Raw genomic sequence first — 12,583 nt, 5'->3', positions numbered from 1 at the left:
CACAGTCAGTCACAGGATACTCGGGCGCACACTCCAGAACACACACAATGTTTTTATTTGTGCTTTCAACATGGTAAAAGTCAGATTTGCTAGAGGAGGTGGAGCGTTAGGTACAATTACAATGTTTAAAAAGCATTTGTACAAGTACTTGGATTGGAAATATGTAGTGAGATTATGGGCCTAATGTGGGCAAATGGGATTAGTGTACCATGGTTGGTATGGAAAGGTGGGCCAAAAGGGCCCTTTTCTGTGTTGTATATATTTCTGTGTTGTATAAAGTACCAAGTGCTTCACAGGATAATATTTGTCCTGGAACCACATCAAGGGAAATTGGGGCAGGTGAACGGGTGACTGAGGAGGAAGGTTTTAAGCAGCTGTTTACAGCGGAGAAAGAGGCTGTTGAGGTCAGAGACCAGACTGCCAAATTTAAGGTTCAGAGTGCTTGGGACACCTCTGCCGCTGATAGACCAATGAAAATCACAAACGCATAAGATGTCAGATCTGGACCATGTATAATGGTAGAGAGAAAATGGAAGGTTGTAACGCTGGTGGAAGTTAAATAGAGAGCAAAGCCATGGGAAGATATTAAAACTAGCATGAGGTGTTGTCTAGCAGGGAGCAAGCAGAGGGTGGTGTGAAGATAGGGTCACAGAGTTGTGCAGCACAGCAATGGGCCCTTCAGCCCACGACGTCCATGCTGAATTTTTGCCCGTCAACACTCATTCCATTTGCCCGTATTAGGTCCGTATCCCTCTTTGCCTTGCCTACTTGTTGAAATATCTCTTAAATGTAGTGACTGTATCTGGTTCCACCACCTTCTCTGGCAGCACATGAACCACTCTGTGTAAAATAACATTCTTCTCAGATCCCCTTTAAATCTCCTTCCTCTCATCTCAATGTATGCTTGAATATTTTTGATCCCCTACCATGGGAAAAAGATTCTAACTTTCTACCCCCAACATATTGGGCTTCCCCTTTTCCTATCTTCAGTCCTGAAGAAGGGTCCTGACTCAAAACACTGACCACTTGCTTTTCTCCATGGATGCTGCCTGTCCTGCTGAGTTCCTCCAGCATCACAGTGTTTTTCTTCTACCCCCACCTATGCCTTATATACCTATCATGTCACCAGTCAGCTTCCATCACTGTAGGGAAAACAAGCCAAGTCTGTCCAATCTCTCCCCATCCTCCAATCCAGGCAGCATCCTGGTGAATCCCTTCTGCACTCCTTCCTACACAACCACATCCTTCCTATAGTGTGGTGACCAGAATTGCACACAGTACTCCAAGTGCGGACTAACCAGTGTTTTGTAAAGTTGCAACATAACGTCCCAACTTTTATATCCCACCGTCTGAGCTATGAAGGCAAGCATGCCATATTCTCCTTCACCACAGGTGACAATGACCAGATAATTTCTTTTTTCTCACTGATGACTGAGGGAGAAATATCAACCAAGACACTATGAAGACCTTGCTGCTTCTCTTCAGAACAGTGCAATGGGATCTTCCACAGACCCCTGCTGAAGCACAGGTGATGGTCATTCAACAGCCCAGGTCCCAGAGGATTGGCAATTAGTTAATGTTGTTCCATTGTTCAAGTAGGGATAATCCTGGAAATTATAGAACAGTGAGTCTCTCGTCAATGGTAGTGAAGCTATTGGAGAGGATTTTTAGGGATAGGATTTATGAGCATTTGGAAAAACATGGCCTAATTAGGGACAGTCAACATGGCTTTGTGTGGGATGGGTCATGTCTTACTAACTTGATTGAGTTTTTTGAGGAGGTGATGAAAGGGATTGATGAAGGTACAGCAGTGGATGTTGTCCATGTGGATTTTAGTAAGGTGTTTGACAAGGTCCCTCATGGATCATCCAGAAGATGAAGATGCATGGGATCCATGGTGACTTGCCATTTGGATTCAGAATGGGCTTTCCTATAGAAACCAGGGTAGTGGTCACAATGGAGACATATGCTGGAATCTGGAACAACAAACAATGTGCTGGATGAACTCATTGGGTCGTGCAGCATCTGTGGGAGGAAGGCATTTGTTGACGTGTTGGGTCAAAATCCTGCATCAGGACTCTTGGTCAGTGGTCAATGGGATTTTTTCTGGCTGGAAGTCCATGACCCGTGATGTTCCGCAGGGATCCATACTGGGACCTCAGTTGTTTGTGATATATACAAATGATCTGGATGAAAATGTAGATGTGTGGGTTAGTAAGTTCGTAGACAATACAAAGATCAATGGTGTTATGGACAGAGTAGATCTACAAGGGAAAATGCTGTCTTAGATCTGGTCCTGTGCAATGAGACAGGTAAAATTAACAATCTTGTAGTTAGGGATCCTCTTTGAAAGAGTGATCATTGCCTACCAGACAACCTGGACCCATTGCAATTCGCCTATTGGCGAAACAGGTCTACAGTGGATGCCATCTCCCTGGCCCTACACTCAGCTCTGGAGCATCTGGACAGTAAAGACACATACGTTAGACTATTGCTTATTGACTACAGCTCTGCCTTCAATACAATAATTCCAAGCAAGCTTGTCACCAAACTCCGAGACCTAGGACTCAACACCTCCCTCTGTAACTGGATCCTTGACTTTCTAACAGACCGCAATCAGTGAGGATAGGCAGCAATACCTCTGGCACGATTATTCTCAACACTGGTGCCCCACAAGGCTGTGTCCTCAGCCCTCTACTCTACTCCCTATACACTCATGACTGTGTGGCCAGATTCTGCTCTAACTCCATCTACAAGTTTGCAGATGATACCACCGTTGTAGGTTGTATGTCAAACAGCGATGAGTCGGATTACAGGAAGGCGATAGAGAGCTTAATGGAATGGTGTCATGACAACAACCTTTCCCTCAATGTCAACGAAACTAAAGAGCTGGTCATTGACTTCAGGAAAGGGGGTGGTGTACATGCATCAATGTACCTGTCTACATCAATGGTGCTGAGGTCGAGAGGGTTGACAGCTTCAAGTTCCTGGGAATGAACATCACCAACAGCCTGTCCTGGTCAAATCATGTAGATGCCATGGCCAAGAAAGTTCACCAGTGCCTCTACTTCCTCGGGAGACTAAAGAAATTTGGTTTGTCCCCTTTGACTCTCACCAATCTTTACCGATGCACCATAGAAAGCATCCTATCTGGATGTATCATGGCTTGGTACGGCAACTGCTCTGCCCAAGACCGCAAGAAGCTTCAGAGAGTTGTGGACACAGCCCAGCACATCATGGACACCAGCCTCCCCTCCTTGGACTCTGTCTTTACCTCTCATTGTCTTGGTGTAACAGCCAGCATAATCAAAGACCCCAGCCACCCGGGACATTCTCTCTTCTCTCCTCTTGCATCGGGTAGAAGATACAGGAGCCTGAGGGCACGTACCACCAGACTTAAGGACAGCTTCTACCCCACTGTGATAAGACTATTGAACGATTCCCTTATGCAATGAGATGGACTATGACCTCACGATCTACCTTGTTGTGACCTTGCATCTTATTGCACTGCACTTTCTCTGTAGCTGTAACACTTTATTGTTTTTACCTGTACTACATCAATACACTCTGTACTGACTCAATGTAACTGCACTGTGTAATGAATTAACCTGTACGATTGGTTTGTAAGACAAGCTTTTCACTGTACCTCAGTACAAGTGACAATAATAAACCAATACCAATACCAATACCATTGATTGAATTTCTCAAACAAATGGAGGGTGCAATAGTTCGACCTAAAACCTGTGTATTATGCCTAAACAAGGGAGACTACAATGGGATGAGGGAGGAGTTGGCCAGAGTAGATTGGAAACACAGTATGGTGGGACAGTTGAGGAACAGTGGAAGACTTTCAAAGAGATCTTTCATGGTGCTCAACAAAAGTATATTCCAGGGACAGTAAGGGTGTGGAGAGTCAGTCTTGGATAACTAAGGAAATAAAAGAAGGCATCAAGCTAAAAGCTCATGCATACAAAGTCATCAAGAGTAGTGGGAAGCTGGAAGATTGGGAAAACTTTAAAAAGCAACAAAGAACCAGTGAGCAAGCAATAAGGAAAGGGAAGATAGATTATGAAAGTAAACTAGCACAAAATAAAAGTTTCTATAATTATATAAAGCGGAAAAGGGTGGCTAAAGTGAACGTAGGTCCCTTGGAAGATGAGAAAGGGGAATTAATATTGAGTAATGTGGAAATGATCGAGATCTTGAATGACTATCTTGTGTTGGTCTTCATGGTGGAGGACACATCTAACATGCCAAAGAGATATGTTATGGATGCGATGCGAGGTGAGGACCTCAATACAATCACTGTCACTAAAGAGGTAGTGATGAGCAAACTAGTGGGCCTAAAGTTAGACAAGTTCCCTGGTCCTGATGGGATGCATCCCAGGGTATTGAAAGAAATGGCGGAAGTTATAGTAGAGGCATTTGGATAATTTACCAAAATTCTTTGGACTCTGGGCAGGTCCTGGCAGATTGGAAGACAGCAAATGTCATGCCACTGTTTAAAAAAAGATGCAGGCAAAAGGCAGGTAACTACAGGCCAGTTAGCTTAACGTCTGTAGTCGGGAAAATGCTTGAAGCTATCATTAAGGAAGAAATAGCGAGACATCTCGATAGAAGTGGTTCCATCAGGCAGACACAGGATGGATTCAGGAAGGGCAGGTCCTGTTTGACAAACTTACTGGAATTCTTTGAGGATATAATGAGCGCAGTGGATAGAGGGGAACAGGTGGATGTTGTATACTTGGATTTCCAGAAGGTGTTCGATAAGGTGCCGCATAAAAGACTTATCCATAAGATAAGGAATCATGGAGTTGGGATAATGTATTAGCATGGGTAGAGGATTGGTTAAGTAGGCAAGAGTCTGGCAGATGGAGTACAATGTTGGTAAATGTGAGGTCATCCAATTTGGAAGGAAAAGTAGAAGAACAGATTGTTATTTAAATGGTGAAAGATTGCAGTATACTGTTGTGCAGAGGGACTTGAGAAAGCTTGTGCATGAATTGTGCAGGTGCAACAGGTTATCAAGAAGGCAAATGGAATGTTGCCCTTCATTGCTAAAGGGTTTGAATTTAAGAGCAGGGAGGTTATGCTGCAACTGTACAGGGTACTGGTGAGGCCACACCTGGAGTACTGTGTGCATTTCTGGTCTCCTTACATGAGGAAACATATACTTGCTTTGGAGGCAGTGCAGAGGAGTTTAGCCTGTGAGGAGGTTGATTCCAGAGATGAGGGGGTTAGCCTGTGAGGAGAGATTGAGTCGCCTGGGACTATACTGGCTGGAATTCAGAAGAATGAGAGGGGATCTTATGGAAACACATAAAATTATGAAAGGGATGGATAAGATTGAGGCAGGAAAGCTGTTTCCACTGGTAGGTGAGACTAGAACTAGGGGACATAGCCTCAAGATTTGGGGGAATAGATTTAGAATGGAGATGAGGAGAAACTGTTTTTCCAAGGAAATAGTGAATCTGTGGAATCCTCTGCCCAGGGAAGCAGTAGAGGCTACCTCATGAAATATATTTAAGACACAGTTAGATTGATTTTTGTATAGTAGGGGGAATTAAGGGTTATGGGGAAAAGGCAGGTTGGTGGATGTGAGTCCACGGCAGATCAGTCATGATCATATTGAATGGCAGAGCAGGCTCGACGGGCCAGATGGCCTCCTCCTGCTCCTATTTCTTCTGTTCTTATGTATTGCCAAAGGATACAGCAGGATATAGATCAGTTGCAGATATGGACAGAGAAATGGCAGATGGAATTTTGGGGTCCAAGTCCACAACTCCCTGAAAGTGGCTGCACAGGCTGATAGGGTGATAAAGAAGGCAAATGGCATGCTTGCCTTTATTAGATGAGGCATTGGGTTCAAGAGTCAGGAAGTTATGTTGCAGCTTTATAAAACTCTGGTTAGGCCGCATCTGGAGTATTGCATTCAATTCTGGTTGCCCATTATAGGAATGGAGGAATATGGACATTGTGTAGGCAGAAGAGATTAGTTTAGTTAGGTGTTTAATTACTAATTTAATTAGTTTGGCACAACATTGTGGGCCGAAGAGCCTGTTCCTGTGCTGTACTGTTCTATGTTCTATCAATCTATCTGAGTGAAGCCATCCCTAGATGTCCAGACCTTCCTCAAAATCCACGGAGCTCATTCGAGACCTGTGAACATTTTAAGGATCAAACTCATAGCCTTTCACTGAAACTGTCACAGCCAGGAGGTGTACACCTACTGAATGCTGGCTAATGAAAAGCTGTCAGTCAGGTCTGGAGGTGATATAGCAGGAGAACACTGCTGAAGCTGTTGGCCTGAGACATGGGATGATGACACACACAGATGCATAAATTTGCACAAACATACGCAGATACACAAACACACATATGCACATACTGTATATACACACATACACATGTAAGCACAACAGCTCATACATACACACATGCAGATTTTCACACACAGAACTCTCACACGTATACAATCAGATGTACACAAAGCACATGTATGCATGCAGCACACAGCATATACATGCAGCATACATGTGCATACACAACACAGTGTGCACACACAACACCTGGAAGCACACATAGACGCACATACAAATATACATAGAGAGACAGACACACATGCACACACACTCACAAACATAATATGCACATGCAGATACAGTCCCTGCAAATGCAGACACAAGCCCTATTCATTTCCAAGCTGTCTGGCTACAGGTGTGATGCCAGAGGATTGGAATGCTGCTGGTGTGGTACTGGTGTTTAAGAAGGCAGACTGAGCCAGTCTGGAATCAGTAGTGGGCACACTGGTGGATAAAATTCTGAGGAATGATAGAAATCAGCATTTTGAGAGGTGCACATTAATTGAGGACAGTCAAAATTATGAGGGGTATAGACAGAGTTAATGTGAATAGGCTCTTTCCACCTAGATTAGGAGAGATAAGTACGAGAGGAGATGGCTTTAGGGTGAAAGGGGAAAGGTTTAGGGGGAACATTAGGGGGAACTTCTTCACTCAAAGAGTGGTGGGAGTATGGAACGGGCTGCCATCTGATGTAGTAAATGTGGGCTCACTCTTGAGTATTAAGAATAAATTGGATAGATACATGGAAGGGAGAGGTCTGGAGGGTTATGGACTGGGTGCAGGTAAATGGGACTAGCGGAATAACGTTTCGGCACATACTTGAAGGGCCGAATGGCCTGTTTTTCTGTGCTGTAGTGTTCTATGGTTCTATGGATAAGGAAAGTAAAAGCCCATGGGATCAGGAAAGAGTGGGGAGTTGGATTAAAAATGGTCCTCATGGCATGAGCAAAGGATAATTATTGATAGGAGCTTCAGAAACTGCAGGCTGTGTGCAGTGGGTTCCTTCAGCTGCCATTAGAGCTATTTATGTAGGGGAGTGATTCAACAGGACGGCAATGATAACTAAACTGGCAGTGTGGTTGATTGGCTGTGGGAAGAATCAGAGAATGGATTGGGTGGGCACGAAGTCCAGAGGAGTGTGAGATGTTGTGTTTGAGGAGGGAATCCAGTCAGAAGAATGGAAAAAGAGGAAATCTTGGAAATAGCAAGATGACAATAAACTGGACTCTAACTTTGACTTTACGCTGTAACTTCAAAATGCTCCACTGTGAATCTGTGCAAGAACTCCCTGTGTAGCTTTGCACAGGTGGCAATACCAGAGGACGATAGAAAAGGAGTGCTCCTGCAGAAGAGGGCAGAGGGAAAGAGACAGGCGGTCCGGGGCAGGGGTTGCTCTGCTCAGAACAGATGTCCCACTTGTCACACACCTGACATGAGAGAACTTGTGCCTGTTTTCCTGGCGGTCAATCAGACTGAGGAGGATCTCAATAACGAGGAGTCGAAGTTCTGCATCCTCCATTAATGCGGCAGACAGAAGAGACTCCAGGAAGGAGGAGGGCAAGGTTGCTAACAAGTTCTTGCTCTGGAACCCAATTGTCACCTGCAGGAAGAAAAGAAAGAGCAAAAAAGCCAAGTGAAACCTTTGTGCTGAATTTGCTTACAGATCCTCAACATGGCAAGTTGGGAAAGCACGAGTTACACATAGAACAAAGTGAGTCTCTGGAATTCTCTGGCCCAAGGGTGGTGGAAGCCAGATCATTGGATAAGAATGTACAAGGCTTGGTTAGTAAGTTTGCAGATGACACTAAAATAGGTGGTGTAATTGACAGTGAAGATGGTTATCAGACTTTACAGAGGGATATGGAGAGTGAACTGTGGAAAACATCTGGCCTGAATGGTGTCCTTGGCTGTGTCCTCAGATCCTGTGCAGATCAGCTGGAGGGGGTATTTGCAGACATATTTAACCTCTCCCTCCTTCAGTCTGAGGTTCCCACCTGTTTTAAGAAGACCACTATCATCCCAGTACCTAAGAAAAACAAGGTAACGTGCCTTAATGACTACCAACCAGTGGCTCTGACATCCACCACCATGAAGTGCTTCGAGAGACTGGTCATGGCACACATTAACTCCAGCCTCCCAGACAACCTCGACCCACTGCAATTTGCCTACCGCCGAAACAGGTCTATGGTGGACACCATCTCCCTGGCCCTACAGTCATCTTTGGAACATCTGGACAGTAAAGACACCTACATTAGACTATTGTTTATTGACTACAGCTCTGCCTTCAATACTATAATTCCAAGCAAATTCATCACCAGACTCCGAGACCTGGGACTCAGCACCTCCCTTTGCAACTGGGTCCTTGACTTCCTGACCAACAGACCGCAATCGGTAAGGATAGGCAGCAACACCTTCAGCATGATTATACTCAACACTGGTGCCCCACAAGGCTGTGCCCTCAAGGCTGCAGAAAGTGGTGGACATAGCCCAGCAAATCATGGAAACCAGCATCACCTCAATGGACTCTGTTTACACTTCTCGCTGCCTCGGGAAAGCAGCCAGCATAATCAAAGACCCCACCCACCCCGGACATTCTCTCTTCTCCCCCCTCCCATCGGGCAGAAGATACAAAAGCCTGAAAGCACGTACCACCAGGCTCAAGGACAGCTTCTATCCTGCTTTTATAAGACTATTGAATGGTTCCCTAGTATGATAAGATGGACTCTTGACCTCACAATGTACCTTGTTATGACCTTGCACCTTATTGTCTGCCTGCACTGCACTTTCTCTTTAGCTGTGAAACTTTACTCTGCATTCTGTATTGTTTTACCCTGTACTACCTCAATTGATCTGTATGAACAGTATGCAAGACAAGTTTTTTTACTGTACCTCGGTACAAGTGACAATAATAAACCAATTCTGATTCCAATCTTGGTCAAGTGGGTAAGTAGGCCGTGGAATGGCAAATGGAGTTTAATTCAGATCAGTGTACGGTGCTGCATTTTGGGAAGATAAATGAGGGTAGGACTTTTACAGTGAATGGCAGGGCTCTGGGGAGTGTTGTAGAACAGTGGGACTTAGGAGTACAAATACATGGTTCCCTGAAAGTGGAGTCACAGGTAGACAGGGTGGTGAAGATGGCTTTTAGCACTTTGGCCTTCATCAGTCAGGGCATTGTGTAAAGAAGTCAGGATGTTATGTTGCAGTTCTACAAGATGCTGATGAGGCTGCATTTGGAGTATTGTGTTCAGTTTTGGTCACCAAGCTACGGGAAAAATGCTATTAAGCTGGAAAGAGTGCAGAGGCGATTTACGAGGATGCTACTGGGACCCGAGGGACTGAGTTATGGAGGGAGGTTGAGCAGGTTGGGAATTTTTTTTCAGTGGAACATAGGAGAATGCGCACAATCTTTTTCCCAGGGTTGAGGAATCAAGAACTAGGTTTAAGGTGAGGGGGAGACATTTAATAGGAAACTGAGGGGCAACATTTTTATGGATTGTATATGGATTGAGCTGCCAGTGGCAGTAGTTGAGGCAGGTACATTAGCAACATTTAAAAGGTACTTGGACAGTTACATGCATGGGAAAGGTTTAGAGGGATATGGGCCAAACACAGGCAAATAGGACTAGCTTAGATGGGAATCTTGGTGGCAAGGACCAGATGGGCCGAAGGGCCTGTTTCCATGCTGTATGACTCTTATGACTCTATATTTAAGGTGGAGGTAGATAAATAATTGATCGACCCAGGGATTGTGGTGAACTGGCACAGAAATGGAGTTGAGGCCAGCAGAGACCAGCTACAATCACATTGAATGGGCCTGGTGAATTACTTCTGCTCCCATTGACTTGTGTTCAAAATTCCATCTCCAGTGTCCCGTCACACACTTTTGCTGCCAAAATCCAGAAGAAGCTGGTGGATTTCTTCTGAGGCAAGAGAAAACATTGGGGATCTGCTGCAGGTCTGAATCTCCTGACTGTGGAGATTTTCAGGTGCCCTATGGTGGAAACAAACAGGACTTTGATGGATGGTCTGCCCAGAAGGATTAGACTTGAGAGACCAGTGGGATTTTCTTTCAGCTTCTGGGCGAGCAGGTGTGTGCACTGTAGGACTGAGAGAATATTCTCAATAAGTCATTACCTGGAGGAGAGATTTCAGCAGCATCAGCTGAATCATTCGATTTGCATCATGCCTGGAAGACACAGAAGAAAAATTAGTATTGTTTAACTTAAAATATTGAGTCATAACAGCACAAAGAGCTGCTCAGCCCACACAGCTCTTTGCTGGAGTAACTCAACATTCTACAGCTTAGTCTTTCCCTGCTGCCCTGTAAATCTCTTCTCCCTCAACACTATCTCTTAACTGGCTTCCACACAGTTCAGATTGGGAATTTAGGGTCATGACTGACTGATACACAAGAATGTTTTCCCCTGACACCCTTAGCTCCTTTACCAAAAACCTTAAATGTGTTCCCTTTGGCCCTGAGCCTTTCCACCAATGGGAACTGATTCCCTATATTCATTTTTTGCAGACCCTCATGATTCTGAACACGTCTATTCACATCAACTCTCAATCTTCCAGACTTAGAGTAAAATGTTCCTGAACTAATAACCCCTGTGCCCGTGCACATTTTCCCTGAATCTTTTCGAGGGGTCCAGAGCATTTCATGTGGTTCAGCAATCTGAATCTGTTTGGGGCTGTATCAGATTGAACATACTAACTTGGTTCATAAATAAAGATAAGAGATTATAGAATAGTTCATTTACTACAATATCCCTGTGCAAAAACATCAGAATTATTAAATTACTGGATTAGCATGTGAGGTTTAAATTACAGGTCTGGAGACACAGGGTGATAGAATTGTAGTAGTCAGAGTGTGGGGTACAAAATACACCAGGAGATAGAATCAGCATTGAAGAAAGGTAATGTTGCAGTGATCATGGGGGACTTCAATGTACAGTAAACTGGGAAAAGAAAAGGAATTTGTGGAATGTCAATGAGATGGCTTTTCAGAGCACCTTGTGGTAGGTCCCACGAGGGAACAGGCAACTAGGGATCAGGTTGCTGCACCACATGCCGGGGCCCAACACTAGGGCCCCTCCAGAGCCGACACCAAGGCCCTCCTGGATGCCCCCACTTACCTGCTGGGGCAGCCAACTGCTCTTCAGGACCTTCAGACCTGTATGGGAACAACAACTTCCCCCACAGGCCTGCTGAATCCATTCCAGGTCTTCCAAGTCTGTTCGCAAGCAGTCACTTACCTTCCAGTCCAGGAGAGACTGCTCCAGGTCTTCAAGGTCTGCCCAGAAGAAATCACTTACCGTCCAGTCCAGGTGAATCCGCTCCAGGTCTTCCAGGTCTGTCCTTAAGCAATCTAGGTGGCTCCACTCCAGGACTAAAGAGCCACAACCACTTACCTTAGAATCAGAGAGAGCTGGGCTGCAGACGAGGCTGAAACAGTGTGGGCACAAGACCGCCACCCCCCTCCCTACCTACCACCAGCTAATGTCTAGGCCGTTGAGAACAAAGCTGATGAACTAAGGGCAAGACTGACTGACCAAAGAGAACTGAGGGACTGCTGTGTGCTATGTCTCACTGAAACGTGGCTTACACCTGCTTCACCTGACTGTGCCCTTCAACCTGAGGGCATCTCAATCCATCGAATGGACTGTACAGCGTTCTCGGGCAAAGTTAAGAGGTGGAGGGGACTGCTTCTTAATCAATAACCCATGGTGCTTGGACGTGACAGTCCTGGCAGGCTCCTGCTCACCCAGCCTGGAATACCATAGAACAATACAGAACAATACAGGCCCTTTGGCCCACCACGTTGTGCCGACCTTTAAACCACGCCTGACTAACTAACCCCTTCATCCCACATATCCCCCTATTTTAAATTCCTCCATATGCTTATCTAACAACCTCTTGAACTTGACCAACGTATCAGCCTCCACCACCACCCCAGGCAGCACATTCCATGCACCAACCACTCTGTGGGTGAAAAACCTCCCTCTGATATCTCCCTTGAACTTCCCACCCAGTACCTGAAAGCCATGCCCTCTTGTATTGAGCATTGGTGCCCTGGGAAAGAGGCGCTAGCTGTCCACTCTATCTATTCCTCTTAATATTTTGTATACCTCTATCATGTCTTCCCTCATCCTCCTCCTCTCCAATGAGTAAAGCCCTGGCTCCCTTAGTCTCTCCTCATAATCCATACTCTCCAATCC

The 12,583-nt window shown here is 45.2% G+C and overlaps 1 protein-coding gene across 5 annotated transcripts in view; it reads right to left on the bottom strand.

Annotated features, from left to right (window-relative positions):
• Nucleotides 1-12,583, bottom strand: part of LOC127568662 (protein EFR3 homolog B-like) — a 177,084-nt gene that overhangs the window by 63,715 nt on the left and 100,786 nt on the right. For all 5 annotated transcript variants that reach the window (XM_052012660.1, XM_052012661.1, XM_052012662.1 and 2 more), the window contains exons 12-13: nt 10,500-10,551; nt 7,790-7,962 (exon numbers count right to left, since the gene is read on the bottom strand). In XM_052012660.1, the coding sequence (XP_051868620.1) occupies nt 7,790-7,962; nt 10,500-10,551 (225 nt within the window). The remainder of the gene's footprint in view (nt 1-7,789; nt 7,963-10,499; nt 10,552-12,583) is intronic.

Source organism: Pristis pectinata, chromosome 3 (genome assembly GCF_009764475.1).
Source record: "Pristis pectinata isolate sPriPec2 chromosome 3, sPriPec2.1.pri, whole genome shotgun sequence".
NCBI classification, from domain to species: Eukaryota; Metazoa; Chordata; class Chondrichthyes; order Rhinopristiformes; family Pristidae; genus Pristis; species Pristis pectinata.
The sequence above is the reverse complement of the archived record's forward strand: the minus strand, read 5'-3'. Positions and strand labels throughout refer to the sequence as shown.